This window comes from Brienomyrus brachyistius, chromosome 2 (assembly GCF_023856365.1).
Source record: "Brienomyrus brachyistius isolate T26 chromosome 2, BBRACH_0.4, whole genome shotgun sequence".
Classification (NCBI taxonomy): domain Eukaryota; kingdom Metazoa; phylum Chordata; class Actinopteri; order Osteoglossiformes; family Mormyridae; genus Brienomyrus; species Brienomyrus brachyistius.
The window spans coordinates 13,810,373-13,837,459 of NC_064534.1; the positions used below are offsets into that span (position 1 = coordinate 13,810,373).

Genomic DNA, 27,087 nt, shown 5'->3' on the forward strand with positions numbered 1-27,087 from the left:
CGTACGTAAGAGAGTTACTACCTTGTGAACAGTCTTTAAACAGTAAACAGGGTTTGCAAACTACATCGACGCTTTTGATGTAGCTAATTTTAGATTTATAATGGAATAATACAGATTTGTCATAGTTTTTCTTGCATGAGAGTGTGAAAGCTTGAGTGTCACGCCAGCAGCGTGAGAGTTGGCAGCCCTGGCAAAGTGTAGAAATGCAGCATCCACTGGGCTAACAAAAGCAACACCCTGTCTTCTCACATTCACGTAAACGTACGGAAAATCTGAAAGGCCCGGCTTGTGCGGTATTACATCTTTCACAAAGACAGTAAGAAAAGCCCCGGATCCTTCTTTAAACAAGCAATCTGTGTGATTACGCAGCGCCTTTGTACTGTAAGGGGGTCTGCAGGCTGCTTGTTTTGATCTCCTCTCGCTCAATCCATCCTTCAGATGAAAGGGACAGACACATATTATAACCTAATCTATAATGCCTGTGCAGCTTCATACGCGGCACAGAATGGGGCGTATCACTATCACTGATATTTACAAACGTTAGTACCACCTATCCTTTTCTCCAGGACAATAGTCATCATGCCAGGGGGAGCTAATGAAGCAGTCGCAGTGTATGATTGCAGAACACTGCTCCTCCCTGTAAAACCAGATTAAGGTGAGATATTGAGCTTCCCTCTAAGATGCAGCTTGTTTACCACCAGTAATGCCCCTGGGGATGAAGCTGGGGCACGCCAGCAAACCAGCCCCAACCCAGAGGAAAGTTCCGGGCGACTGACCCCGTTTAATATTCCGGGCACCACCCATCGTCCTGTGGGTGAAGCAAATATGGCTGCCCCAGGTCAGAGATGAATACAATGACTTCTCTGCCAGAGCAGAATGGAAAAAAATGGAGAAATACAGAACTGGCTTATTCTTGCATTTGGTTCCTTGTCTAAATGCCCCCAAACAATACAAATTGCCCTGGGGAGGGGTGGCGCCGTCCGCCCGCCCAACTGGCCACAAGATGTGACGGAATTCAGATTGCATTACAGAATTACCATAATCACTGTAATAGCACTTCGAAAGAGGGAGCCGCTCTCTCAGCTTGGGCTGCAAAACGTTTCAGCAGAAGAGCTCTCTTTTACGGATGGAGTTCTTCAGCTACGAAGACCTACAGGAAAGCTGACAAAAGGCAGCGAAATTTATGTTTTTACCAACTCTCTCTGTTTAATTTAAGCGAATACATTCTTCTGTCAACCCCCCATATATATATTTTTTTCTTTTTACTTTTGAAGACTTCCGGGCAAATTTGTTCCAGTTACAATTCTTGGATTCGAAAAGCCCATTTACCACATCAAAAAGTGAGGGGTTCTTAAATTCCAACACGGCCATATGAGAACCTACCAATGAGAACTTAGCGCAAGCTAATTTTTATCACTTCTCCACTCCTGTCAGCAGCACATAAGGTTTTCATTAAGGCGTTCTTTGGCTTATCCAGCAGTGAATCAAACAACTGTTTAATCTCCAGCAACATCTGGCCAAGAAACAAGCCAGCCATTTCGATTGTTAAGGTTTGCCCGAGTGCAATCTGAAATCAATCAGCTGTACTTATGGAACAAGCCTGGGTTATTTTCTGTAGCGTACATAAAGGCCTGCCTGAGAAAGATTCACTTCATTCTTCTACGAGTCTTTTGGCTCTTGTAAAAGACTGAACTTCTGCTCATAGAGGGACAGCTAAGCTCATGCTAAACACTGGGAACTGCTCCCACAAAGACTGCATCTTTAACCTTGTGCGACCGTCTTCTGCGGTATGAGTTTGCGTCCTCAAGCGGCGCGTCAGTGAGGAAGGAATCCAGGTGTGCAACTAAGTCGACCGAAAGCTGGATCGCAGTCTCCCAGGACGAACGGCCTGTTATGTCTGAACAGGGAGGGAGCATATAAAAAAGAATAAAGAAACCCAGCCCGACATCCCCCCCGGCCTAGCATGGCGTCAGCTGGAATGAGGTCCAGATGCGCCCTGAAGCACCCCCCCCCCCCCCCCATCCCACCCCTCCTCCCAACCGGCACTGGATGTGGTTAAACTGCCGCAGTGGAAACACCGCCCACTGGCCCGGCCCAGAGACTATCCAGCAGACTCCTGTGTGCGGCTTCACACCAACGTAGAAAGACACCAGGTAGCTAAAGTCAGTGCACGCAGATACATAAAGCCTGTTTGACAGAGCTCCACTTCGCACCTCTGAAAACAGGCTCCGTATCACTTCAGTGAAATCCCCAGTGCTGCACTAACAATGCGAGTATCATACGTACTATGTAGTGAAATGAAAGTCACACCTATTCAATGCAATGGGCTGCTGCCTCATATCTACAGGGTCGAGCATTTGACTTCCACCTGCATTCCGTGTGTTTGGAGTCTGCATCGTCTCCCAGTAGGGTGTGGGCTTTTTTTTTGTTTGTTTTTTACAAATCTTTATAATATTAATGTGATATAATTTCATCAGTTGACTTACCTGCATTGCTTCTCAGCTTGTTAACTGTCGGGACTATTCATTTGTGTGTTACTAATCCCCGCTGTTTGTTCTGATGGGCTGAATGTCCAGTGGAAGGACAGTCAGCCCATCAATGAGGGGGGGTGGTGCTCTTGCCTCGCTCCACCCGCAAGGTATTCTGGATTCCTCCCATAGTCCATAGTGACTATGTGAACTGACGTCTCTAAACTGCCCATGGCGCGTGTCCAGGGGTGCCCCCTGCTGGCTGGAATGGAGCCTCCGACCATGGCCCAATGCATAAGAGCTTGGATGGTGGATGGATATAATGTTAATGGCCACTGTAGCTCTCCATAGGGAGATTTGGGTCCAAGAATGTAATTCTAGCCTGCCATCACTGCACAGCTGTCAGGGCAGCCATTTCGTCTTCCAAAGCACCCCACCGCGGTTTGACTGACCAATCTTAAAGACGTACACAGTTCGGACAGGGAATATTGCAGTGCTGGGGCTTCTTTCAGGAAGAACAAAAAAAAAAGAAGGGTTTTGAGCAATGTCTCGAATTACTGGCTGTGTGGAAAAGTGGGGTCCAAAGAAGCAGGTCGCAGGGAGGTGCCAAACGGCAGCGCACGTCTGCAAGAAATGCGAGCGAGCGTATTCCTGAGCCAGACCCTCGGCTTATGCATGCGATCAGCCTGACAAAAAGAAGGAATGAGATAAAGGAGAAGCTGTGTGGTTCAGTGAATTAGGCTTTTGTGCAACATTTTGTAATCAGAGGGTGGCTGGTTTGAGTCCCATTGTTGCAGAACGGATACATCCCCCAATCCCAACTGTATTTATGTCTCAAACTGTATGTATGTCTCAAAGGAGAGCACAATGGCACATGCAAAAACTAAAGACCTACAACGTACTTGCGCAAATAAAGCATCATTTACTTTAGAGATCATACATGGAGGGTGGAGGGCGGTGCTCTTCAAAACCATGACCACGATAAATATGTGCCACAGAACACAGGGTGCCGCCTCCACGCACGATTTATTTAATAAGACGATGACACACGTCTTAGAGGCACCACATTGACTGAATTTAGCTAAGAGCATGAAAGCGATCGGGAGACGCGAGGGTGGATTTACGAGACCCTCTTATTAAATCAGGGGTGGTGCCGTTTTCGCCGGCGGTGAGCTGGAGACGACCGCAAGATACAATGGAGCTGTCACATGGGGGCATCAGGAGGGTGGATGCCGAGCGGCAGACATTTTAGCACAAACTGGAATATGGCAGAGAATGTGTCTCTACATTCAGGTCATAGAGCAGAACCGCGATGACTTTCAGTTCAGATGTTGGTGTATCAGTACTAGGGGCATCGGAGGGCCATGGATCCTCAGATTTAGGGGCCCCAGCATGATATAGGGGCCCCTGAATATGAAACAAAAATTCTATGGTGGGGGACGTTTTGCCAGGTGGTCCCGCATTTCTAGCTTAGGTCCTTGATTACTACCGATAACACAGCAGCCCCCCCAATTCAAGTCATTTAATAGTGAGGCTGATTCTTTGGGGGAAACCAGCTGCTTGCTAATTGTTTTTGTAAGACTTTCACAGTAAATAATCGTCCCCCAGTACACGTCCACGTGGTCTGAGGCTGGAGCCAATCCCAGCTGGGGTACACCCAGTAAGGGATACCAGCCCGGTGCACGTCAAGGAGGCTTTTCGCTTTTAAATAACAGGAAAAGGAATTTAAAGCACAGCTTAGAGGAGCCGTGGCAAGAAATTCAAACTGGCAACAGCCAGGCACCCCAAAGGGGAACCCTCCCGGGAGCCGACCCGTAATGGTGGGACAAGAGCAGCTTTCAGGATGCGGGAAGCCGCCGCGAACAAAGCCAGCCTGTACCTCACTTCTCAAGAAAAATGGATAAAATAATCAAATAAACAAACATAAATCGCAAAAGAGCTATGGCGAACGGTAAAACTGCTAATAACTGCCTTGTTTTAATAGCTATGCGAGACCCATGTGCACGAGGTTAGTTCCGAGGCGATCTGCACTTGGCTTCTGCACGTTGATTTGGACGCACAGATGTTGTTTATTAGCCAGGCTGGGGCAGTGTTTCAACTTCTTAGGCATGTGAAGTCCGTATGGAGAAGGGTCTGCTGGTGCTGCTGCGGATAATAAGGAAATGAGTGCTTAGGAAAGATGATTGCTGGCACGGTGACCATGTGTGCGTTGGGTCTTCAGTTTTCATCTCGATAATACACAAAAGTATATACATACTTTGCACAGCTTTAACCATATCAGTTAAACGGTACAACGAAGCCTGGATGGCTAATTATTTTAGCCTATTTTGCCAAATTAGCTATAAAGCAACGTGGGCCATGTATGGTACCTGACTAATTACATTGCTACATCAGCCATAACATTATAACCGCCTGCCTAATATTGTGTAGGCTCAACAACAGGTGTTCCGTGGTATCCTGCACCAAGACGTAATCAGCAGATCTTTTAAGTCCTGTATCTTGAGCGGCGGAGCCTCCATGGTGCTTGATCGCTCTGAGATTTGGGAGCCAAGTGAACATCTTGAACTATTTTTCATGTTCTTCAAACCATTCCTGAACAATTCTTGCAGTGTGGTAGGGAGCCTTTTCCCCCTGCGAGGCGACTGCCACTGGGGAATACTGTTGCCATGATGGAGTGCACTTGGCCTTACATAATGTTTAGGTAGGTGGTACTTGTCAAGGTAACATCACCGTGAATGCCAGGACCCAACATTTCCCAGCAGAACATTGCCCGGAGCATCATGCTGCTTCTGCTGGCTTGCCTTCTTCCCATAGTGCATCCTGGTGCCGTCTCTTCTCCAGGTAAACAGAAACAGAAAACGTGACTCATCAGACCTGGCAACCATTTTCCATTGCTCTGTGGTCCAGTTCTGCCGATCACATGCCCATTGTAGGCGCTTTCGGCGGTGGACAGGTGTCAGCACGGCCACTCTGACTGGCCTGTGGTTACGCAGCCCCACGCGCAGCATGCTGTGATGCACTGTGTGCCCTGACACCTTTCCATCATAGTCAGCATGAACTTTTTCATGCTACAGTAGCCCGCCTGTGGGATCGGACCAAACGGGCCAGCCTTCGCTACCCGATAACTTGCAGCATGTATATGGATTAAGACGTAATCTTTTAACCAAAGGTTCTTTGCGGAACCTTGCTCTTAGATTCGTCAACCGCTTTTCAACCAAGAGGAGAGCGGCCACAAATAACTGCATTAAATCTCTGGATAGAGGCACCCGAGAGACAGACATCACCTTTACATTGGGAATATAACACATCATACAGCAGGGTCCTTCCAAAAGACGTGGGCAAGATTAGGTGAGATAATCCTGTATCTCCAGGACACGTGACAGAAAACATACGAGTCCCTACCCCAGCATACTGCTGCTCACGCAAGTCCAGGCTCCATAATGGCTGTGCAGGTTTCCACCTTGCGTGTTGTTAAAGAGCCAGGAGACGGTCACGTGGCTGCGTGTGCCTGCTGGAGCTGCGCGTTCAGCCGGGATGGCAGTCTGGTTGAGGCCATCTTCTACATGTAGCCGAACGGCCATGATTAATGATGAAGAGGGAAAACATCAGTCTCTCACATTATCACAAAGTAAATCTTTAATGGCTAGAGTTACTAGGAATGACGAAAAAAAACCCAGTTAAGTAAAGAACGTCTCACATACTTTTAATGCAGGATGCAGACCAAGTGGGCCAAGTTCTACATCTTAATGCAGAGAAAGCAGTGATTAGCATCAGGAGACTGGCTTGGTAAAGTTACTTACAGAACAACCCCCCTCTCTTTGGTTCCTTCCAACCACCCCTCCAAAGTAACAGTGGTGCTGTCCGGCCCCAGGCGGGAGTCTTAGATTTAGGTCTTTTGTTCCATCAAGATCCACTAATATTTTTAAAGAATTCTAAAAGCATACATGTAGCTCCTTTTCCATACAGCCTTCCAATCTGTCATGTGGCAAATGTGTTTATCTTTACCGCTTTACTTACGCAACGGTAAAACAGGAAATGCGGTTGGTTTTTGTATCATTGAGTTCATCAGTATTTATGAGCGCAGTCTGCACCCTAAAGCTTTAGTCATGTACAGGCGTAAGGTGGTTGTAAGCCATGCCTCTGATGGCCCCCTGCTGCTGCTTCAGCTTTGAGTCCAAAACAGACCTAAAAGTGGGAGACTGCTGCCCTCAGGTGGTGGTAAGAAGTATTTGAAAATTTTGAATTTGAAAAATCTAGAAAAAAAAGTCTACACAACACTAAACACCCCCTCCCAGTGATATTAACTTGAGCATCTCTATTCCTTGGCATGAGTATTTTACCCGTTTCCTGACCTTCAAATAGTTATTTTCAAAACCACAAGCGCAACAGGACTAAATTAAAATAGTGATACTTTATTCTTCTCTTACGGGAAACTGTTTTCGTCTATTCCATCTCACTCTCCATAATACACCAACACACATACAGGTAAGAGCAATGTTTCGGTGTCAGAGCACAGGGCCAGTCAGTGTCCAGCACTCTTGGATCAACTGGTGTTAAAAGTCCTTGCTCAAGGGCTAAAACCTCAAATTTATGAAATTCATGTCAGGATTCACCTCTAAGCAGTGCAAACCTCCCCCCGGTGGCCTGCTTTTGATGCCTTGTCCAAAACCTTGAGCTAACATTCAGTAGGTTCTGCCCAAGACCGTCTATGTCCAGATGTGTAAGCTGGATACAGAAGTTGCAATGGTACTTAATACAAAACAGGAGGTAAGTCGATCATCACGCATCCAATGTAGGTCTCAGAAGCTCACACAGAGGCGCCCCCCGCTGGACCAGTTCATAAGCTGTTTGCAATCTCTTGTTCTTCAGGTCTCTTAGAGAAGGACAGCATTCCACCAGCAGCTCACACACTTCCTCATGGCCCTGCTCGGCAGCCTGTGAAAATAATCCAGATCACTACAGACACGCACACCTCCACGAAACACTACAGACATCCTACAGGAAAAAGAACTATAGATGGATATACCAATGGTGTGACATTGGTGAATGATTCGTTCACAAGAGACTCCCTTGTTCACACACTCACTCATCAACTCATTCACTCCTTCGTTTCTCATTCAGAAAGAGAGATCCAAAGGAGTGAATGAGATGGTGAGTGAGTGAGTAGGTGAATGAAGGAGTGAATAGGTTAATGAGACAGGCTACCTCTTGGTCAGGACTGAAATACATCATCTATTGGTGTGGTATACATTCTACATCGGGGTGCCCATCTCCAGTCCTGGGGGGCCGGAGCCCTGTGTAGCTTAGCTCTTTCCCTGTTCCACCATAAATGATTCAGCTCAAGAGCTGTGTGGTAATTAGCACAAGGAGTTGAATCAGGTGTGTTAAATGAGGGGAAACCCAAAAATGTGCTGGGCTCCGGCCCCCCAGGACTGGAGTTGGGCACCCCTGCTCTACATGTTTAGTGATTTCCAGTATGTCTACCTTATGCAGGGGGGAGGCGCCGTCATCATCACACAACATGGGATCTGCCCCAGAATCCAGCAGAAGCTTGACGATGCCCACATGCCCACAGTAGGCCGAGCGATGCAGAGGAGTGGCTCCCCCTCTGGTCCGAGGGTTCATGCACGCTCCCCTGCTGAGCAGCAGTGCACACACGCACTCGCTTCCGCTGCGACTTGCATAGTGCTACAAGTGTTTAAAATTACACATCACCTATTATATATAGTGTGCGGGTTGTCCATTGAGCTTGTGTTCGCCATTGGCTTACCAATGCAGTGTAGCCTGCCTGGTCTCTGAGATTAGGATCTATCCCCTTGTCAAGGAATGAACGTACTCTGTCACGGTCACCATCCAGGGCAGCAGACCAGATGCCTAAATGAAAAAAAAAGAAACCTTTGCATTTAATGGACTGTAATGGGCCTGCTGGTAGCAAAGGCATTCCTGCTGAATGTGTGTTTGATTACTCCGTGTGTTACCTCTTTCAAACTCCATCTCTTCCAGTGTCTGGTGCACGCTGGGGTTTGTCAAGTCGTGGGAGCAACACGTACAGTGTTGGCTAATTGACGCCATGCTGCTTTAAGGAAATAATGACAGAAAGCGAGGATTTGGGTTCCAGGTTTCGGTTTGGGGTACGCAGACAGTCACCGCTCACTTTTTCTGCAATGACTTTTTTAAATTCTGTGCTATGTCACACTTCCCATTACGCAAGTTATAAGAAATTAACTGATTTTCTTTGAGATGCGCGTCGTAAGATAATCTCCACTTGCATTCTTTTACTGCTTTTGGAAAAAGTACCTGAACCTTCAGATTTGGCTGCATTTGCCAATTGCCTCGGTGTTCGCTACCTCGTTATTTCCCCGCTTCGTGATTTCTAGTTTCCTGTGACGCAGTAATACTTCTCGTATTATAAGAATACTGAGATCAATGTATGATCGAACAATTCAGCAATTACCAGTAAAGTAGACTTGATTCCAAATACAAGTTTACATATATTACGCCTGTTAAATATCTAAAAGTAGCCGTTCTTCTAAGCTGTGTGTCTAGTGTAAACACTTAAACACCTTTGCATGATTCATCTGGCAGTTCTTTCCTTTTTATGTAACAATACATTTAGACATCTTTGTCATATTACCTTTCAAACACGCAGCTGGCTAGCTACATAAGTGCTACAATTTATTTTAACAGTGGGTCCTACACAGCTCGTCGTCACGTTACTGTAAAAGAAATCGGAAAAGGCAACGAGGCGCAAAAATTAAGCTAGCTAACTTAGACAAGATATGTTGATATGCTTGTATATATTACATTCAATAAATCCGTGACCAGAAACGACTAGAACTGTGTACAACTGCAGTAAACAACAATGTGCACTGACCTCGTGGGTTTTTCCCGCTACGGGTGCCGTAAAGGGCAAAACTATGCCGGCTCTCGAGTCACTTCCGAAAACTAAGCGAACATAAGAGATGATTACATAAAAGCTATTCTCTTCCCGCTTGCCCTCTAGTTTTCGATTCGTCTCATTCAAAATGCATGTTATTAGTTTACATTTAATCTTAAAAAAAAGTTTATAGCAATAAACGTAACCCCAAATGGCGATATTCATACTGAAGGTTGAAGAGGATGACCAATTATAAGAATTCACATGCCGAAGTGGCAGCCTGAAAGTACCAGGCCACTCTTGAGAAATGCCGCCTGTATGCTCACCCGAAGATAACTTCGGCTAAACGGCATTTAATGATGTTGGATATTTATAAACACAATATATATATTAAAATATAACACGTAGATTTTATATCGGATCGTTTTACTGAATTAAAAAAAGGTTCCCGACATGCATTTTGTGAGTAACAGTTTGAAAAATAATTAGGAAACTATATAACCCTATATAGTACTGTGCAAAAGTCTTTGGCAGTCAAAGCACTTGTTTAAAGCTATTTATCTGGGCAGGATTTTCTCAGAAAAAAAGCACAAAATTTTATTGCAAGAATTTTATCTTGTTCTCCAAAAAGTCACTGGTATCTTGTTTTATGGCTATAAGAACATAGCTTCAGTTCCCAAGCCATTCCATATCTTTGTTAAATTTCAAAACCAACTCACTTAATTAATCAATTTATTTAGTTTAAAAAGTTAATGAGGTGTTGATCAGTTATATGAGGTGTGCTAGTGGTCGAATTAACATCATCCAGGGCAGCATTAACAATGGCAAAGGGGAGCGGGACAGGAGCAGACAAAGGAACAGAGTCTGGGCTGTCGATGTACGGTTTTATCATGTTTACGAGACATATGTAGGTTTTCCTCCTGCAGTTCGGGGTTTTAATCATGTATTCTGTGGGACTCACTTTCTCCTGTATGAGCCAGGCAGGAACAAAAAAGAAGCTCAGCAGGGCTGAAGCCAGTTGGCTCTTGCATCGTATCCCGAATAATGAACAAAAGCAAAGGCACCCCATTGTTCCAGTCCTTCCCTGGGACTCAAAACAATAGGTATGCAACATATTCTTAAAGGACTGATGAAATCGCTCAAGGGCCCTCTGGGACTCCAGGTGATAAGCGCTGAAGAGCTTACTGTATGTTGGATGTTTAATTCCAGTGCCACCTAGATACAGGTGGGCAACACAGTGGGATAATCACGCACTAAGTCATTAGGACTGATTTCCAGTTCGGCCATAACTTAAGGGAAAGGAACCACATTCCCTCCTGCAATATTGTTTCCTAAAATAAACGTAACCCCTGAGACAGCAAGCCGTGGTCGAACAGCCACCTTAACAAACCCTGCGAAGTCATCCGTTTTCAAATAAACCCTAATAGGTGTAACCATCATAGTACCTAGTTCCATGCCCTGGACCAGGACATCACTATCACAGTAGGATGTATTCGAAAAGGGCAAAACACTTTCTAGCACAAATGACTGAGCAGTACCAGTATCAGGTAGGATAGTCACAGTATGGTTTAGGACAGTGAATTAGTGTCTAGGTTGGTCGCTTCGTGTACCTCCCAAGTGGCAGCACGGGCGTTATTACGTTTGAGTGCCGGACAAACAGAGATGAGGTGACCAACCTCAAGACAATAAAAACATTTTCTGGTTTCCACAGATAGGTTTGATGGAATAGCCTTCTTCGGAAGATGCACAAGTTTGGGGTGGACTTTCCGAGTCGGAGTCAACACTGTTCTATGGGTCAACACCAACTTTCTCAAGGGGCAGATCGAGGGACAATAACCAATTACCTTTCGCAGAAGAGGCACAGATTTCTGCTGACCCATGCTCAGCCTATGCAAGGCCACCTCTTTATATGCCTCGACCTCCAAAGCCCTTAGCTGTAGCAGCTGAGCCTGATACTCCTGCTTCTATCACCAGTTCCAGCTCCCGTAACCAAATTGTAAGGGGGACATCCTCTCCGGGCGAGCCAGAGCCACCGGGATCCACGCGAAGCCCTACATCCAGGTCATCTGGATCAGGCTGTGTGAAACACCTGGAACCACCTGGCTCAAGGAGGATTCCTTACTGGACCAACTCATCCCAATGGACCCGTTTTATAGCCCGTTTGGAGGCATCGCCCAGGACCACAACATTAAAGCACCCTGTTGTCCTTAAGGCAGCGATCAAGCTGTTCCTTTGTGGGGTATAGAGTAAAAGCGAAGAAAGGAAACTAAAAAAACAATCACCCTACTACATACCTAACCCAATAGACAGGATCCAAACACACTCACAAAACAAGATGGCAGTCACTCCTTATACAGCAGTACAACCAAACACACACAAAACACATACACACAAGTCAAATCAAAGGTTTTCTGATGGGGCGACTGAAGACGTGAACCAAACACCGAGCAGATCAAAAGTGAAATAACAAAAACAAAGACAGCAAAATTACAAAAGGGTGCGGTAAGAATCAGAAAACCATAAACAAAGCAAAAAATCATACATAATCAGTAACACAGGCAGGAAAAGCAATCAATGAGAGTAGTCGATGAGGAGAGCTGCTGGAATGGTTGAACGGCATTCTTTTCGGATCTGGGACCCAGAAGAGATGAAGTGTACAATGCGCAGGAGGAAGATGTGGGTGGGATCATGGAGGTGGTGTGGGGACGGAAAGGGGAACCTGGGACAGGACTCTCATACTCCATACCACAGGACAAAAACGCATAAGACGTAACATACCTCTGTAGTCAACCGCTGCTTTGTCCTGGCGTTCACTGTTTCTTTGTTGGCTGCTGGTCTTATTCAAAGACCAAGATTATCATCTTACCCCATTTACCATGACATCACTGTACAGTCCGCATCAAGAACACCATCTCCCTCAAGGTCTATCAGCAACATAGTAGATAATCATAGATGTGACTAGATTACGGCTACATTTCCCTGACAACGCTACCAGCTTGTGCTGTCAAACCACTACAAATGAATTAAAATGTGACAGCACATCTGGCATTCAATTTGGCAAAATGCTCTGTTGCACTTCACGTCCCTCTTTATTGGCTCTCTATAGAGATATTCTGGCTGGTTTGAATAACTGTCTTATAGGTTCTCATTTTTGTATTGCATAGCTCTTTCTCCGATGCTGACCTCTTGCTAGTCATTCATTGGCAACTCTGCCTAGCTACACTTATACTTAATTGGCACCTTAACAGCTGTATACTTGTGACATGCCATCTGCTTCTCTTGTATATTGCTTTAGACAAAAGCCTCTGTTTAAACATGTATGTAAAATAAGCAGATGGACATTTCAGGTCTAGAAAATAAAAATCCAGACCAGGATTTTGATTCAACCGACCAGTATACCAGAGTATAAAGATTCACGGTCACAGAGTACTCACCTGGTTGGTTGAAGCAAAATCTGGTTGTGGATTTTTATATTCTGGATCAGAAATGTCCACCTCTGGGGAAAAACAAATGTACACAAGGCCCAAATGGCTCAAATAAAAGGGAGAGAGCACAGCTTTCCAATTAAGCGGTCACCCTACACTTTTACATAATTGGTAGTACCCTGAATTAAAAGTAAATTGACAAGCAAGCCCAAACACACCACTACGCCAAGTACCTGTCTACACTAACACACAAAACAAGGGAAGCAGACTGACACTGCATGCAAAAAAAGAGACAGACACAAGGATTGATTTCTCTTAACAGTCTATTCAGGAAAACACTCTTCCTTGGCTGAGTGAGTGCAATTAATCACAAAACTGAACATATGGAGATGTCATACACCCAGTCCTGAGACAGAATTTACCTTCACTCCTGCATATATAAATATGGTATAATACATATTCAAATAAATAACACATTTAATGAGGTTTGTATATGCAAAAAGCTTCAATGTTCATAGTGCTGATTACTCTGTTTGCCTTCATTACTAAGAGTACCTTAAGAGGAGAAAAAAATAGTTGCTGCACCTTTAAAGCGCTACATAGCTGCTGGCACTTATGAAACTATTAGAAAACAAGGTTTCCTAGATGAATACAAGGTCGCAGATGCGGAACATATGCTCGTTAAAAGCAACTTAGCAACACAGAGCTGCATTATCATTGTCACAGTCCAGCAGTGATGATCCTTAAATATGTAAGGAACAGCATGGGAAGGACGAGGCCTGCAATCCCTTAGGAGTTAGGAATGTTCTAAAGCACATTCAACAATGTTATTATTTTTTGCAACTGGATTAATATAATTGATTGCTTATAAAAAAAAAAAAACCATTCGTGGATATCTGTGTGCAGCTGGAAATAGTGCAGATAATGTTTTGGTGTGATGCATACAGGTAATAAATAAGATGTTCTACAGGAGTGCCGGCCCATGACTGTCCTCCATGTTGTATTTGGTGCAGAAAAGAAAAGCTTCATGTTGTCACGATGCATTTTTTTGGTTTGTAGATGCCTTGACGTCGTGAACTTCGTCACGTTACATGTGTGCAGGGCTGGACACAAGACGACCAGCCATGTGAAAAAGAAAACACAAGAGGCAGGTCATGTTGGTATGTTGGGTTCGGGGGGGGGGGGGGGGGGTGTCAGGGAAATTGCTGAAATGCACGGCAGCCAAGACTGACATGCTGAAGGGGAGGTAGATTCAACGCTTCCGGAAAATGCGTGTCAAGCAGCGTTTAACTTCTACAATACTTGGCGTAAGATCCTGCACGTTGCAGGCTGGGGCGTGGGGGTACGCACGCGCACACATACACACACGCACACAGGATAAACACTGTTCAAAGCTGCATACGTCAACCGTTAGCTGGATATAGAATTGCATCTTACATCTTAATTATATGAATCCATTACATTCTTATACGGTAATATGCCTAAGATGTGTTGCCCAAGCGCGCTAACTGGTTTGGCATTGACGTACACGATACCATTACATTCCGTTAAGGTGGTCCTTCGTAAACAGGGAGGCACCAGTTCGCACCGCGTCTCCAACTCCTTGGCCTACAGCTGAACCCTCAGCTAACGGCAGCTGCGCACGTTCCGCTAGCCAAGTGCTGAATACCACGGACGCGCATCCCCTTCACAGTGGATGCCGCCGCGTCGCGTTTTCTTAATTGGGACAAGCGTTCAGAATGAGAAGTGGAAGAATGACAACGACCCCGGCGCCGCCCTAGTGCAAGAGAATAAAGCTGACAGATCCGGGTGGGATGCCAGGGTTCAGCACAGTAAAGAAATGCTACGATTGCATAATGTTTCCTAGGATCTGGCTGGTGGGAAAGGCTGGAGTCTACCGGACACCTACTGCTGGAATGAAGGGGGTAGGGGGGCGGGGTAAGCCAGCCAGGGTCCCAGGAAGGAGCTACAGTGAGATGGTAGGGGTGGGCAGGTTATCTGACACTCTGCGACATGTGCAGAGGGGTCAGCATCTCCTCGAAGATGGCGCCCTTCACGTTAGATCCCCGCAGGTTGGCCTCCTGAAGGTCACAGCCAGAAAGGTCACAGTTCTGTAAAGACACAACCCAAGAACTTCAACCACTGTGTTACATCACGTTCACCTCTTGACCTACAATGACCGGTGATGCTGTGTCTTTAAATCACACAGAAGGCCTGATGACCCTTCACCTCCAGGTCAGTGCCTGCCAGAGTGGCCCCCCTCAGGTTGCAGTTCTTCAGCTTGGCGTTCTTGAGCGTCGCCACGCGCAGGTTGATGCCCGTCATCTGACTGCCTTCCATGTCCACACCTTTCAGGTTGGCGCCTGACAGCACACATGCACAGTGATTGCAGATGTCACACGTGCAAACAGAAATCTGGACCAATTATCACCAACTAGTGTTTTTTAATATCCAATAGTAGTTTCACACTCCTAGAGTTACCTTCCAAATTGGCCTTCAGGCCAGATGGGTCTTCAAAATTACAGCCTTTCAGAGATGCTCCTTCCGCATTGGAACAAAGCATCTTCACACCCTGCAAGTTTGCCCCCTGCAACCAAAGCAAACTCTATTGAATCTAAGTCAAATTAAACCCAGGGTTACTTCCCTAAGAATTGTTCAACGCGATCTTCATGCACAGTGCAGTCTCTGTATAAAATGACTCACTACAAAGCTATTTCAGATATAATGCCGTCACCATTAAGGCTCCGGAATATATCATAAAAATGTTAGCTGGTTTACAGGTTTATTGGTAAATAATGTAACGAGCTACAGCTGCATATCATCGTTGTCTTATGTTTTCTGAAGATTTTTCACAGAGAAAATAACTTAAGTTAACTGCACCTCCCCGCCCTGGAATCACTCACATCCAGGTTGGCCCCAGACAGGTCAGCCCGCTCCAGGTTGGAGCAACACAGGTTTGCGTGTGTGAGGTTGCAGCGACTCAGGTTGGCCATCTTGAAGTTGATGTACCGCAGATCTAGACGGCTAAGATCTGCTCCGCTGAAATTGAGACCCTGGGTGACAGAAGAAGATCATATGTAGATTAATTTAATGACAATTCTAAGGTCTTCACTCTTTAAAAGAAGTATAAATCTGAACACTGTGGAAAAACTTTGAATACTGCATTTAGTTTGAAAAGAATAAAAATGCAGTAGCGTTTAATGTTTGTTAGTGGGCCTGTGTCAATCCTGGCAAATGACAGGTTCCCCGGTCTGCACCTGACAACGAAGCTCAGATTTGGTGGGTGTCGCGAGCAGGAAGCGCACAAACTCCTTTCGGGAGATGGGAGAATGGTCCTCCGCAGGCTGGGAATTCTACAGGAAGACAGGTAGGCCGGCATGGTCTGAGAGACATGCAGGATCTGGTCTTGAGCGTTTCCCCTCACGTCTGGAATCACATCTAACCAACGTGGCATTTCGCCCTTTATGTCCCAACGAGGCCCCCATACCTTTATCACCCCTTCCAGCTGCTCAGCGAGCTGCTCGATTCCAAAGAACCGCGCCTCCTCCAAAACTCCTGATGGGATCAGAAAGACACCAATGATGATGCCGCTATGCTGGACTTACGGCCAATCAAGAGGCTCAGACTTACAGTCCGCATGCTGCACCCACCCAGCAGATTGATGCCATCGTTGACAATGAGCTGCCCGTGCCGAAGGTAGTTCAGGATGGGCTCAAAGTACTCCGGGCTGCGGTCTATCAGGTAGGCCCCCTGCCCATCTCGCTTGTTGCCCCACACATCTGTGAGGTGGAGGATAGCATGGAGAAGCCCCGTCAGTGATGCAGTGAATGCATTTAGTTTATGTTTTAGTTCAAAGTGATGTACAACTGAGGACCAGAGAGCTGGGACGGCCAGTATCCCTGAAGAAACTGGGGTTAATGGCCTTGCTCAAGGGCCATAATCCTCTTCCAGTCATGGGATTTGAACCAGCAACCTTTCAATCACAGGCACATGGTCCTGACCCGCTGAGCCGAGAGTTGTTTCTTTGAGAATCAATTTGCAGACATACCTTTGCCTCTAAACATGTGTGCCAGCATGCTTTCTGGCTCTTTGCTGACCAGGGTGCTCCTGTCAGAATTGGGGATTAGAAAAGTGTCTCAGTATTATAAAATTACCCAGTCGAAAGCAAGAAAGAACAGTGAAATTGACAGGAGATGACATTCAAGTAACCGCGGGCTCGCATCACTCGCCTCTGCTCGGCCAATTGAGACCCCTGCTTACCGGGTGGTGGTGAAGAGGCGACCACCGATGTTCAGAGTCAGCCAGTCTGTGTGAGCTCCGGAGCGCTGTTCTGGTCCACGGACACCGTCCTGCGGGTCTGCCAAGAAACAGGAGGTAACCGGGATACTCATAATGTGAAACTAATAACATGGCAAACAGGCCATTTCATTACTCCTCTGACTCACAACGCATATTCACGTGGCAGTAAAACATTAGTATTCAAACTTATTCTGGTGGGGACCCCCAGGGCCCAACACACACAGATTTAATAATTTGATTGTGTCACATGACGTTTACCAGCATATGTCATTTTTAATGTTTCTAAAGGCTGCAATTTCAAAATACGTCTGCCCCCACCTCAAACCTCCCGCACGACCACCCCCCACACACACACACACACACACACACACTTCCACCCCCCTATAATTCCTTCGCACTCCACCAGGAAGGCGCACCCAGCAGTTTGAAAACCTCCGCACTAAAAAGAAAGTTAAACTCACCGACAAAGGGGTCACCCTCAGATACATAGAGGACATCATCATCCCTGGAAAAAAACCGAAGAAAATCTTAACTAGTGTCATCGTAGGCTGAAAATTACCTATAAACGTCCCCTCAATTTCATGTTATTAATACGTCTTACAAGAAGAGTGAAACAATTACAGTACAGTAACAGCAACTGCTGCCACCACCTTCAGCACCCATCCCACCTAATAAGTGCGATGTCATCGATGAGGCCTCCTCTCCCGTTGTACAGGCTCGTAGCTCGGATTCCTAACTTACTGCTGGCCACGGACAGCAAGTCGGACAAGGTGCCGTAGACCGCCACAACCTGGGTAAATTATTATTAAAAACACCTTTTCGACACCTTTGCCATAACCATTTAGCCACTAACCAGCAAAGTGCAAATGCACTGATCCTTGTTAACTGGCAATTCATTTTAAGTACGAAAAATAACATTCGCGGGTTTCCTATACATAACAATGACATTAAAATTCCTTCTCTATGTAGATAAAAAAGGGAAAGATTCTTTGGGTTTTTGGTTAAGTTACAGTCATTACAGACAATGAAGGTTAGTTAATCCGCGATTAATTATAGGAAATGAGTAATCTGTCTTTTAGAATAACAAGATGAAATATGCAGCGTGACAGTTTTTAGGTTAACTCAAACAAGGGAGCTAATATTACCAGAGCTAACCAGACACCAAAGTTTGTGCTGACTAAACCCACAAGCTTTTTCTACCCACCTTGCCATTTTTAGAGGTTCCGTTAATGAAGAGCGTTACTCTTCTCATTCTTTGTGCGGAGCTTATATTATCAACAAAATATTAATAAAAAAAATCCTAGCTACACGTATACCGTTTTATCTTTAAACTTAAATGAGCTCACTGGCGATTAAAAAAAGCTTCTAAGAAGACAATCCATTGGATCACCGCCCACCGCGGCAGGAATATCCAATAAGCGATCAGAGACGGAGAGCTATTCTACAGCTCATCCAATCATATGGAGGCAGAATAGCTGATGCGACAGAACCAACCTATCAGATGCAGCTGTGATGAAATCATGATAGACTGATTCGTGCAGAATGACCAGTCCGTGACGCAACGGAAAGAATTACTGGCTAATGTTGTACTGAAAAGAAACGTTATGATGCCCGTGATATTATTTGCAAGCTTAGGAGCTCGAGAGAATTTTACTTAAAGAAAAAAGTCTTAACTGTTGCCATTCTGCTTTAGTAAAAGGTCGTCATTCAACATCTTCTTTGAATACTTCCGCAATTTACGGTTGCCTTAGGAGAATTTTTAAATTCTGTAACACTTTCCATCAGATGCTTACCTCTGAAAAACTTGAAGTTGAAGAAGATCTTGCATTTATGGCCATATGCTTTCAATATAAACAATGCAATTATCTTATACAGATGAGCAGAAAAGTGAGACAGCTGTCATTAACTTTATTATGATGACTTTACAAAATAAACAGTACAAGCAACACTTCAACATATTGTACATATCAGTCCTCCTCCTGTATTTTAGCAACAGTGGATATGGGAGAATAAGACTCTGTATGCTATTAAAAAAAGACTGACTGAAGTACAGTCAGTCTGCTGGAAAGTTGCTCTTTTACAAAGTAAACCTGGAATTGGACAAAATTGGCTAGGGAATTATCCACATGACAGCCTGCAAAAGACAAACACCTTTTACCCGCATAAAAAAAGCATTTGTCTCATTTTAAATCACAATACTATTCTATCTATACACCTTATTTAAATAAACATATGGAAGATTCCCTCCTCTACCTAGTTTATATTAACATTATTAAGGTTATCTTAAGTGGAGGAATTCAAAAGAAAAAAAAAATGCAATATAAGCTTTTGTGTCGAGTTCTTAAAATTTCATGGCTGCCAATTAAAGCTTCTCCTTTAAGGCATCACTAAAGCCAGCATCAAAAAGCTAACAACAGAAGGCTTCTCAAAGCATGAGCCACAAGCTCATTTTTACGGGACACTGCTGTCCACAACACGAGGTCACACGGTCCCCACAGAGACTTAGTGTCAATGTTTACAGACTAATCAGTCTTTCCCCAGCCTAATAGAGGTTTTCACTTACAGGAAAAGACTGGATATAACAGGGGCCCTTCATGTAATATTCCTGTTTCTGACAAACACATGAGCCATGCAAGATCAATCAAAGTGTGATGACTTATTATACTGCGGTCCAACGTGAATCATGAAGAAAACCTGAGGATGAATCTGTGATTGTGGGGGGGGGGGGGTAATGGAAAAACAGAGCAATGATAAATAAGAGAAGGCTTTGAAAGTGATGGTGGGTGGGATTATGTGATGTTGTTTAAACTCATTTCCTACTGCCTGATTTTCATCAGTATCCATGTTAGGCAGTGATAGTATAGTAATCCCTCCCATCATTTACATATTAGCTTCACCAGCTCAACCGTTAAGGATGACAGACAAGACAAGCTCTGCAGGTAAATGTTGGGGGGGGGGGGGGTCGGTTGTATGTCTATAGGAGACATATAGCAGCATTAAGCAATGGCAACAGAAAAAAGGACATTGAGAGAATTTCCCCACCAGAAAACAATCTTAATTTTGCACACTTTGTTAAGAAATACCTGTATTAAAATACAACAAATGTATTTCAATGCAAGCATAACTTGTGCTTTTAAGTTTGGCGAAAAAAAGAAAAAATCTGCCCATTTTGGAATGAAATTCATGGAACAATAGATGTTCATCATAAACCTTAATTTTTCTTAGAACATATAATGATATCATATTGGGTTAGTTAAATGCTATTGTAAATACATGCATGTGAAGAATATAGCCTTGCCCCCAACAATGCGCTGTCTCTTACATTCTCATGGATGAAAACGGTCACCTCACAGATGTGTGGAGAGAGTACTGGGCATATCTCAGACTGCCCAGTCAAACCACTTGAGAGTCTTGAAACAGATCTGGGAATGAAGAGGCGCCAGGCTGCAGAGTTTGGCCGGGCCTCTCCTGGGAGGTGCTAGGAATGATGAGGGAACAGACGGACTGGGACCACAGGGCCGGGGCTTGTAGTACTGGGATGGTGCAGTGGCACCATGACTCAGATCCTCCCTCTTTTACTGGAAGGTCTTTCGGTGGATGGCACGGCCTCGGTCCTCCTCATACTCCTTCTTGGAGACCCACATCTTCTTGAAGGTGTCCAGCGATGCCAGGATAGAACCTCTGCAACCATCAGATCAGAGAAGTCCATCACGGTACTTAGCACTCACATGCAAGAACAAATATTTTTGTGTTCCTGCGGAACCAAGTTATTCTTGGCATGATGGATATGTTTGGTAATCTTAGTGAAAAACAGCTTTATTGAAAAAGTTTCAAGTTGTTAGACTACTGGCTGGGCGAAGCAGGAAATAGATACTTTTATCACCCTATCGACATATTTAATGGATATGTATTTGAAATGTGAGTTGGAAGTCTTCACAGCAAAAAGGTCATTTGTAAAATATTCAGGGACGTACCCAATCCATGTGGAATACAATCGCTCCTGGGGTGCAGAGATCTGTGGAAGAACAGGATAACAAAAACGAGTGAATTTAGACTGACAAGTCCAAAAAAAAAAAAAAAAGCCTTTTTACGATACCATATACTTTATGAAAAGAGGCCAAATAACAGGCCTGCAGACAAAAGCATACTTATAAATACCTTGATTTTTACATCTTTTGGTGCAAGTTTCTTCACCTCACTTAAAATCCGGTCTCCAAAACCTGTGGACAGTCAATCCATATAAGAGACAGAACCACAAAGAGGCAAAAGTAAGAAAGTGTGTTACGGAGAGGCCAGCAACGCCACAAGCTGGCCACACCACTCCATGCACCTTTGAGTAGCGTAGAGCCTCCCGACAGGACGATGTTGGAGTAGAGCGTGCGTCGCAGGTCCATGTCAGACTTCTGAATGGCGAAGGCCAGTACTTCATGAATTCCCTCACTCTCATCTCCAATAAGATCCGGCCGGAAGAGCAGCTCTGGGGCCCGGAAGCGAGCAGGTCCGATCTGAGGTAGTTCACAAGGTCGGCCACAGTTAGACAGTCCTCAGGTCTCATATGGATGCAAGCAAGACTTCCAAGGACCAAACTCAAAGTCAGAAAACCCAGTCAGACATCCTGCAGGTTGGTACTATGTAGGACGGGCGTAAATCACGGCCCTGTCTCCACACACACACTTACTTCCACCGCACTGCCGTCGGGGAGGGTGTACTGTGCCTTTTCCGTCTCCAAGGTCTCGTCCTTTTGAGGGTTCAGTGATAAATAACACGCTCTCTGCAGAGGGATACAAGCGCATACCAATGAGAACTAAAGACAGGATTTGCTCTGTTAATAGCACAACTGGACAGGAACACACTTCCGGCATAAATCGACGGCCATCCGAAGGAAAACTCAGAGACCCCGTACCTCTTTGATGGTGCGCACCACCTCGAACTCGGCCGAAGTGTGGAAGTCATAGCCCTCCTTTCGCAGTAGTAGCCTCAGGTAGCGGGAGACATCGCGCCCGGCAATGTCCACTCGCATGATGGAGTGCGGGATGGCGAAGCCCTCGTAGATGGGTACAGCATGCGTCACACCGTCACCAGCATCCAGCACTACGCCCGTCGTACGCCCCGTGGCGTACCTGTGACCGACACACATTCCGTGCAGTCATGGAAAGCTGTCCATGACGTTGGGGAAACAGCTTGATGTTTCGGGCAATATCTGGTCATTGAGTGACTTAGGATCTGCTTCATCTAGTTCTTCATTAGTTGGTCTACGTCAGTGTTTCTTAAAGAAAACTGGGCGGCCGTGAGGACAGGTCTGGGAAATACTGGTCCACATAACTAATTATATATGCAGCTAGTCACCTGACCTAAAGTTTCACGTCTCGCAAGTGGTAGCGACTCCTGCCCTGCCAAAGCACGGCAGCATCTCCAGCCCTTCGTTTACTGCTCGCAGGCACACGGAACCACAGACTCACAGGCTAAGCACGGCCTGCATGGAGATGAAGAGGGCCGGCACGTTGAAGGTCTCGAAGAACACCTCTGCTGCCCGCTCCCGGTTCTTACTGGGGTTCAGGGGTGCCTCTGTGAGCAGCACAGGATGCTGGGAAGGAAGTCAATGTGAGAAACAGGCCACACAGACCGAAACACCACCAGAGTCATGAGAAATCATGTCTCCCATAATGCCTTTGAACCGATGATGCCGCACACTGCCTCTCTTTATGTTGTGAATTTTAAACGGACGGTGATATCGCAAGTGTCACGTCCTGACACAAGCCCCCATGACTGCTAGGGTTATCCACAGCCTTGAGTCCATCAGCATCACTGCCTGCTGTTATCGACACAGGGGACAGAGGGGAAATGATCTAGGAGATTCAGCCAATTAGGGTAAGATCTCAGCTCTTAGGACCTGTGTATATAGATTTTCTTTAATCGAGCTGAGCAACTAATAAGGGCTGAAAATTAAAATTAGTTTGGATAGACAAAGGGCGGCACAGTGCTCAAAGACCTCCAAGGCTATGGGATCGATTCCTGCTTCCAACTTGGTCTCTTCGTAGGTGATTCCCTGCAGCACCCACCTTTACACCCACAATCTCATGACATATGGTTAAGTGAACCACCAAGTCACGCTGCAATCCCACTCAGGATGTACCCCTGGTTCATCCTGGGTTCTTCACACACACAACACTCACCTCCTCTGAGAAGGTCTGCAGTTGCTCCTTGGAGTAGACATACTGCCAGATACGCTCCATGTCGTTCCAGTCCTTGACGATCCCATGTTCCATGGGATAGCGCACAGACAGCAGCCCCCTGTGCTCCTGTAAGCCATCATCCCCCCAGACTGAATTACATTGTGGTAAAAACCCAGAATGTCAATGTCAATCTCATTGTACAACACTAGTCCACATGGTCATTATTCTACCATTACAATGAAACAGGAATAAATGACCAAACATCTGTCATGCATCACATCGCTTAATGAGAGTTAAATGATTGTAGCCGAGCAGAATCCAGGCTATCAGCAAAGACAAACTAACAGCACTCTGACCAAGCCATGAGGAGGAAATCCCATAATCCTCAGCGGTGGGTGTTGCCCAGAGTGTAAGTTGCGTTTTGAAGTTATTGCTATATACATATTTTGTCATTCATTTTTTTTAAACTGCCAACAAGCAAGCTGCGATAACAGATTGCATTTTGGTCATAGTAAGAAGATTCCTAGAAAGAACAGATTTATCTGAAAAAATAAAAGGAATAAAAATTAACAAAAACTAAGATAATATAGTCTTTAACGTGCTGTTAAAACCCCGCCGCAATTTATTAGTTTTAGTTTCTTTTAACGAGCATCGACATCAAGTCACATATATATGATACCTGGAAATATGGAAATAGCAAATGCTACCGCAACTGAGAACCACATTTCCACTGCACTGATGCTTAACGTTTACCTCAGCTTTGGGACCGATGAAGAGATCTCCCTCCAAGGCACCCGCCATCACACGCACGTGTTTAGGACGACCCACACTGAAACAAAAACACACAGGCCAGTGATACAACGTGCGGGATGCATCAAGGCACCGAATCAAGTCAGAGCGGCGACTGCATGCAAGGTGATCCTTACTAGTTTGGGAAGCAGTATTTTGGGATCTGGTCTCCAGCAAATCCAGCTTTGATAACACCAGAACCCTGAAAGGAAAAGATGAAAGTTTATACTACATAAAAATCTGTGAGAAACGCTGGACTAGCCAAAGCCAAATGACTGTGGTGCCACAACTGACAAAATAGATTTACGGCAAAACCAAGATCAACCCTCTAATTTAACACTGGGCCAGAAAGACCAGGATGTCCACTGTCAAAGCTGAACTTTCACCAGTACACACCTCCTCACATCAATCTGCCACAAACAGGTACCCAAACCTCGCCAAGGTATGGTACTTAAATATTTTCTAATGTTGCCTTTCAGATAACAATACCCTAGCTAAAATTAGTCACTTAGTCATTACCACCAGCAAGGACATATAAAAAGTATTTGCAGCCTAAGAGAATAGACAACAAATTAACATTAAAACAGACTGCCAGCAACGGCGTTGCATTTATTGACATCTAGTAATAAAAACACGAAATACACCAGAATAAGTCACTAAAGACATTCTCCTAGTGACTAACTTACAAGACTATTTTCCAAGATTAATTTACAGGGTGCGGCCTTGTTGGATTGGAAACACAATGCAGGGGGACAGCAGTTCTGACATGTCCTAAAATGTAGCAAATTATGCTCCAGTAACGAATGGAAAGCAAATAACCGTAAGACGTACGCATATCGTTATTCTGCGTGCGTTATAGATAATGTACACATGCATTATATTCGCTATTAGGCGGTGGCTCCGGCTTTGCGTCTAAAGTCAACCCTTTCACTGAGCTGATTAGCTACAACCATACCTAAGGAGCAGAGGATATGTACATTAAGCTGGCTTACTGAAAACGACACAGTGAAGTACATTCTCTATTCTCTAACGCACAGGACTGCCGAATTAAGTAATGCTGATAAATGGGTGCCATGTCAACACTGTTGACAAGGCAGACCGGCAGCATTTGCTAAACGGGCATTACTTCCATACGCCGTATGATTTATCTAAAATCGACTAGCTATAGTAACCCGTTAAAGTCGGTTATTTCAGTGATGATGTGTCAGTCTGCAGGAGGATCGTAAACGACAGTTTAAAAATTATTTTTAGAATGAATGAAACAAAAGCAACACAATAGCTAGTCACTAAGTCAGTTAGCCCGCTTTAGTAAGAGCGTGGGAGAGCTCTTTGAATTCTGCAACAAGCTACTTACATTATCAATTACAACAGGCTGATTGGCGATAATGTCATACGACTCCATGACACCTTCCTTATGATATATGTTGCTTTACTGCTTTTGCCTCCGTATTTTATTTTATGCTTGTTTGTTTCAGAAACAGGAAACACACCCGGGTCACTTCTGCCTCGCCTGCCAGTGATAAGTCACGTGGCTATACGAGGCGGATTCTCGACCAGGCGGACAGTCACAGCAACCAATCAGAGGATATCTATCCGGGACGATCACAATGACGCAATATAACCGGAAGTGCGGGAAAGACACTGGGCAGGCGTTGTTGTGTCTGCCGTGTATATTCCGAACAGACAAATCTATCCATTTTCTGTAACCGCTTGTCATTTTCAGGGTCACGGTCGGGGCGGAGCCTATTCACTCACATATACACGATTTTATCTCGTCAATTAACTCAAGCATGTTTTTGTACTGTGGGGGGAAACCGGAGTACCCGGAGGAAAGCCCACGATGACACAGGGAGAACTTTATTCATTTAATCTATGCAGTGTATTTCCATCCATCCATTTTCCAAACCGCTTATCCTACTGGGTCGCGGGGGGTCCGGAGCCTATCCCGGAAGCAATGGGCAAGAGGCAGGGAACAACCCAGGATGGGGGGGGCAGCCCCTTACAGTGTATTTCTATCTACTTAATTATATGGGATTACAACGACAGTGTAGTAATAGACATGAAATTTACGTACAAACCGAGCCTTAAAATTAGTGTGCACTTTTTTTGACATTCAGTTACTTCCACTATCAACAAAGAGAACAAACTTACGTCTGGAAATGTAACAATTAAAATATAACATCTTGTGGAAGCATGTAGGGCAGCACAGCGTTTTCCCATATCTCCAAGAGAGGGAGCTTGAACGCTGTCCCTGCTCCATGTTTGTGTTTTATATATAACAGCTCACATGGACAATGTTAATCTAGCAGCAAATGGATACTAAGAATGACACTGATTTATACTGTAATGCTGAAATCGAGTAAAGGATGACAATAGGATGTCCAGAACTGTCCAGCTCATGTATTTGGCTGATATTGCCCCTGATAACAAAGCATATGAGGTGAGCCCACATGTCTTCAAGTATGCATTTCTTGGGTTGCATTTGTCTGGGTTTTCTGAATGTTCTAGTCAGCAGACTTATCAGCAAACAACTTCCCCAGCTCTGGCTCAGAAGCTCACTGCTGACCCTCTTAACCAGGCCAGGCTCCAAGAAGGGGTGCCAGTAATCCAGTTCCCAGTGTACCTAATATCATTTCTCCCTGGGCCCCACACAGGGAACCTGGCTTCTTCCCTCACACTTGTTCCTCAAAGGAGGTTTTACTAAGAGCGGATAGCAATTAATGACATCACAGACACAGGAGAGGCTTCAGGTTCAGAGGTAGATAGCCAAGGTCCAGAAAGCAAAAATCCAGACCAAGATTTTGTTTCAACCCACCAGTTGAGTACTCTGTGTACTCTGTGACTGTGACTTTTTATACTAAACCGATTAACAAAATCCAAACAAAGTCTTGGTTCCACCATGATTACCATAATGCAATGAATATCAGATGGGAATTTACAATTTCAGTATGATTGTGCATTGAAAAAAACGACAGTAGATCACAGCATATTGGACTTGATGGATGAAAAAGGAGAGAAGTAAATATAAAGAATGGAGGATGGGAAGGATGCCAGCC

General features: G+C 45.0%; 4 protein-coding genes across 7 annotated transcripts in view; 1 reads left to right on the top strand and 3 right to left on the bottom strand.

Annotated features, from left to right (window-relative positions):
- Positions 1-27,087, top strand: part of tcf7l1b (transcription factor 7 like 1b) — a 611,697-nt gene that overhangs the window by 380,480 nt on the left and 204,130 nt on the right. The window lies entirely within an intron of this gene.
- Positions 6,151-9,460, bottom strand: ankrd39 (ankyrin repeat domain 39). Of its 4 annotated transcripts, none has more exons than XM_048980256.1 (5): positions 9,343-9,460; positions 8,447-8,541; positions 8,239-8,342; positions 7,953-8,156; positions 6,151-7,403 (listed from the first exon to the last, which is right to left on the bottom strand). In XM_048980256.1, the coding sequence occupies exons 2-5, from the start codon at positions 8,538-8,540 to the stop codon at positions 7,248-7,250; spliced, it is 558 nt and encodes a 185-aa protein (XP_048836213.1). In that variant the 5' UTR covers position 8,541; positions 9,343-9,460; the 3' UTR covers positions 6,151-7,247. The 4 variants fall into 4 exon arrangements, with proteins under 4 accessions (XP_048836213.1, XP_048836221.1, XP_048836204.1 ...); XM_048980264.1 differs by having other exon boundaries at positions 8,447-8,544; positions 9,343-9,400; XM_048980247.1 differs by lacking the exon at positions 9,343-9,460 and adding an exon at positions 9,103-9,333.
- Positions 13,076-18,467, bottom strand: kctd9a (potassium channel tetramerization domain containing 9a). Its single transcript, XM_048980136.1, has 12 exons — positions 18,274-18,467; positions 17,738-17,859; positions 17,531-17,574; positions 17,031-17,127; positions 16,819-16,877; positions 16,421-16,549; positions 16,258-16,325; positions 16,028-16,123; positions 15,674-15,823; positions 15,252-15,357; positions 15,000-15,133; positions 13,076-14,881 (listed from the first exon to the last, which is right to left on the bottom strand). Exons 1-12 carry the CDS (start codon positions 18,319-18,321, stop codon positions 14,765-14,767), a joined length of 1,170 nt encoding a protein of 389 aa, XP_048836093.1. The 5' UTR covers positions 18,322-18,467; the 3' UTR covers positions 13,076-14,764.
- LOC125711342 (beta-centractin-like) lies at positions 18,958-25,566 on the bottom strand. Its single transcript, XM_048980145.1, has 11 exons — positions 25,386-25,566; positions 24,169-24,233; positions 23,996-24,071; positions 23,243-23,368; positions 22,529-22,653; positions 21,973-22,189; positions 21,748-21,840; positions 21,400-21,574; positions 21,228-21,289; positions 21,044-21,084; positions 18,958-20,750 (listed from the first exon to the last, which is right to left on the bottom strand). The coding sequence occupies exons 1-11, from the start codon at positions 25,431-25,433 to the stop codon at positions 20,645-20,647; spliced, it is 1,134 nt and encodes a 377-aa protein (XP_048836102.1). The 5' UTR covers positions 25,434-25,566; the 3' UTR covers positions 18,958-20,644.

Excerpts from the sequence above, each read along its gene's own strand:
- ankrd39 (XM_048980256.1), bottom strand. The coding sequence starts at position 8,540 with ATGGCGTCAATTAGCCAACACTGTACGTGTTGCTCCCACGACTTGACA. Across the intron at positions 8,343-8,446 it reads AGAGATGGAGTTTGAAAGAG|GCATCTGGTCTGCTGCCCTG; the intron begins GTAACACACGGA and ends TTTTTCATTTAG. Across the intron at positions 7,404-7,952 it reads GCGCCTCCCCCCTGCATAAG|GCTGCCGAGCAGGGCCATGA; the intron begins GTAGACATACTG and ends TTATTTTCACAG.
- LOC125711342 (XM_048980145.1), bottom strand. The coding sequence starts at position 25,433 with ATGGAGTCGTATGACATTATCGCCAATCAGCCTGTTGTAATTGATAAT. Across the intron at positions 24,072-24,168 it reads AAATACTGCTTCCCAAACTA|TGTGGGTCGTCCTAAACACG; the intron begins GTAAGGATCACC and ends TTTTTGTTTCAG. Across the intron at positions 23,369-23,995 it reads TCATCGGTCCCAAAGCTGAG|GAGCACAGGGGGCTGCTGTC; the intron begins GTAAACGTTAAG and ends GATGGCTTACAG.
- kctd9a (XM_048980136.1), bottom strand. The coding sequence starts at position 18,321 with ATGAGAAGAGTAACGCTCTTCATTAACGGAACCTCTAAAAATGGCAAG. Across the intron at positions 17,575-17,737 it reads GATGACATCGCACTTATTAG|GGATGATGATGTCCTCTATG; the intron begins GTGGGATGGGTG and ends GTTTTTTTCCAG. Across the intron at positions 15,134-15,251 it reads CCTGAAGGCCAATTTGGAAG|GCGCCAACCTGAAAGGTGTG; the intron begins GTAACTCTAGGA and ends GTGTGCTGTCAG.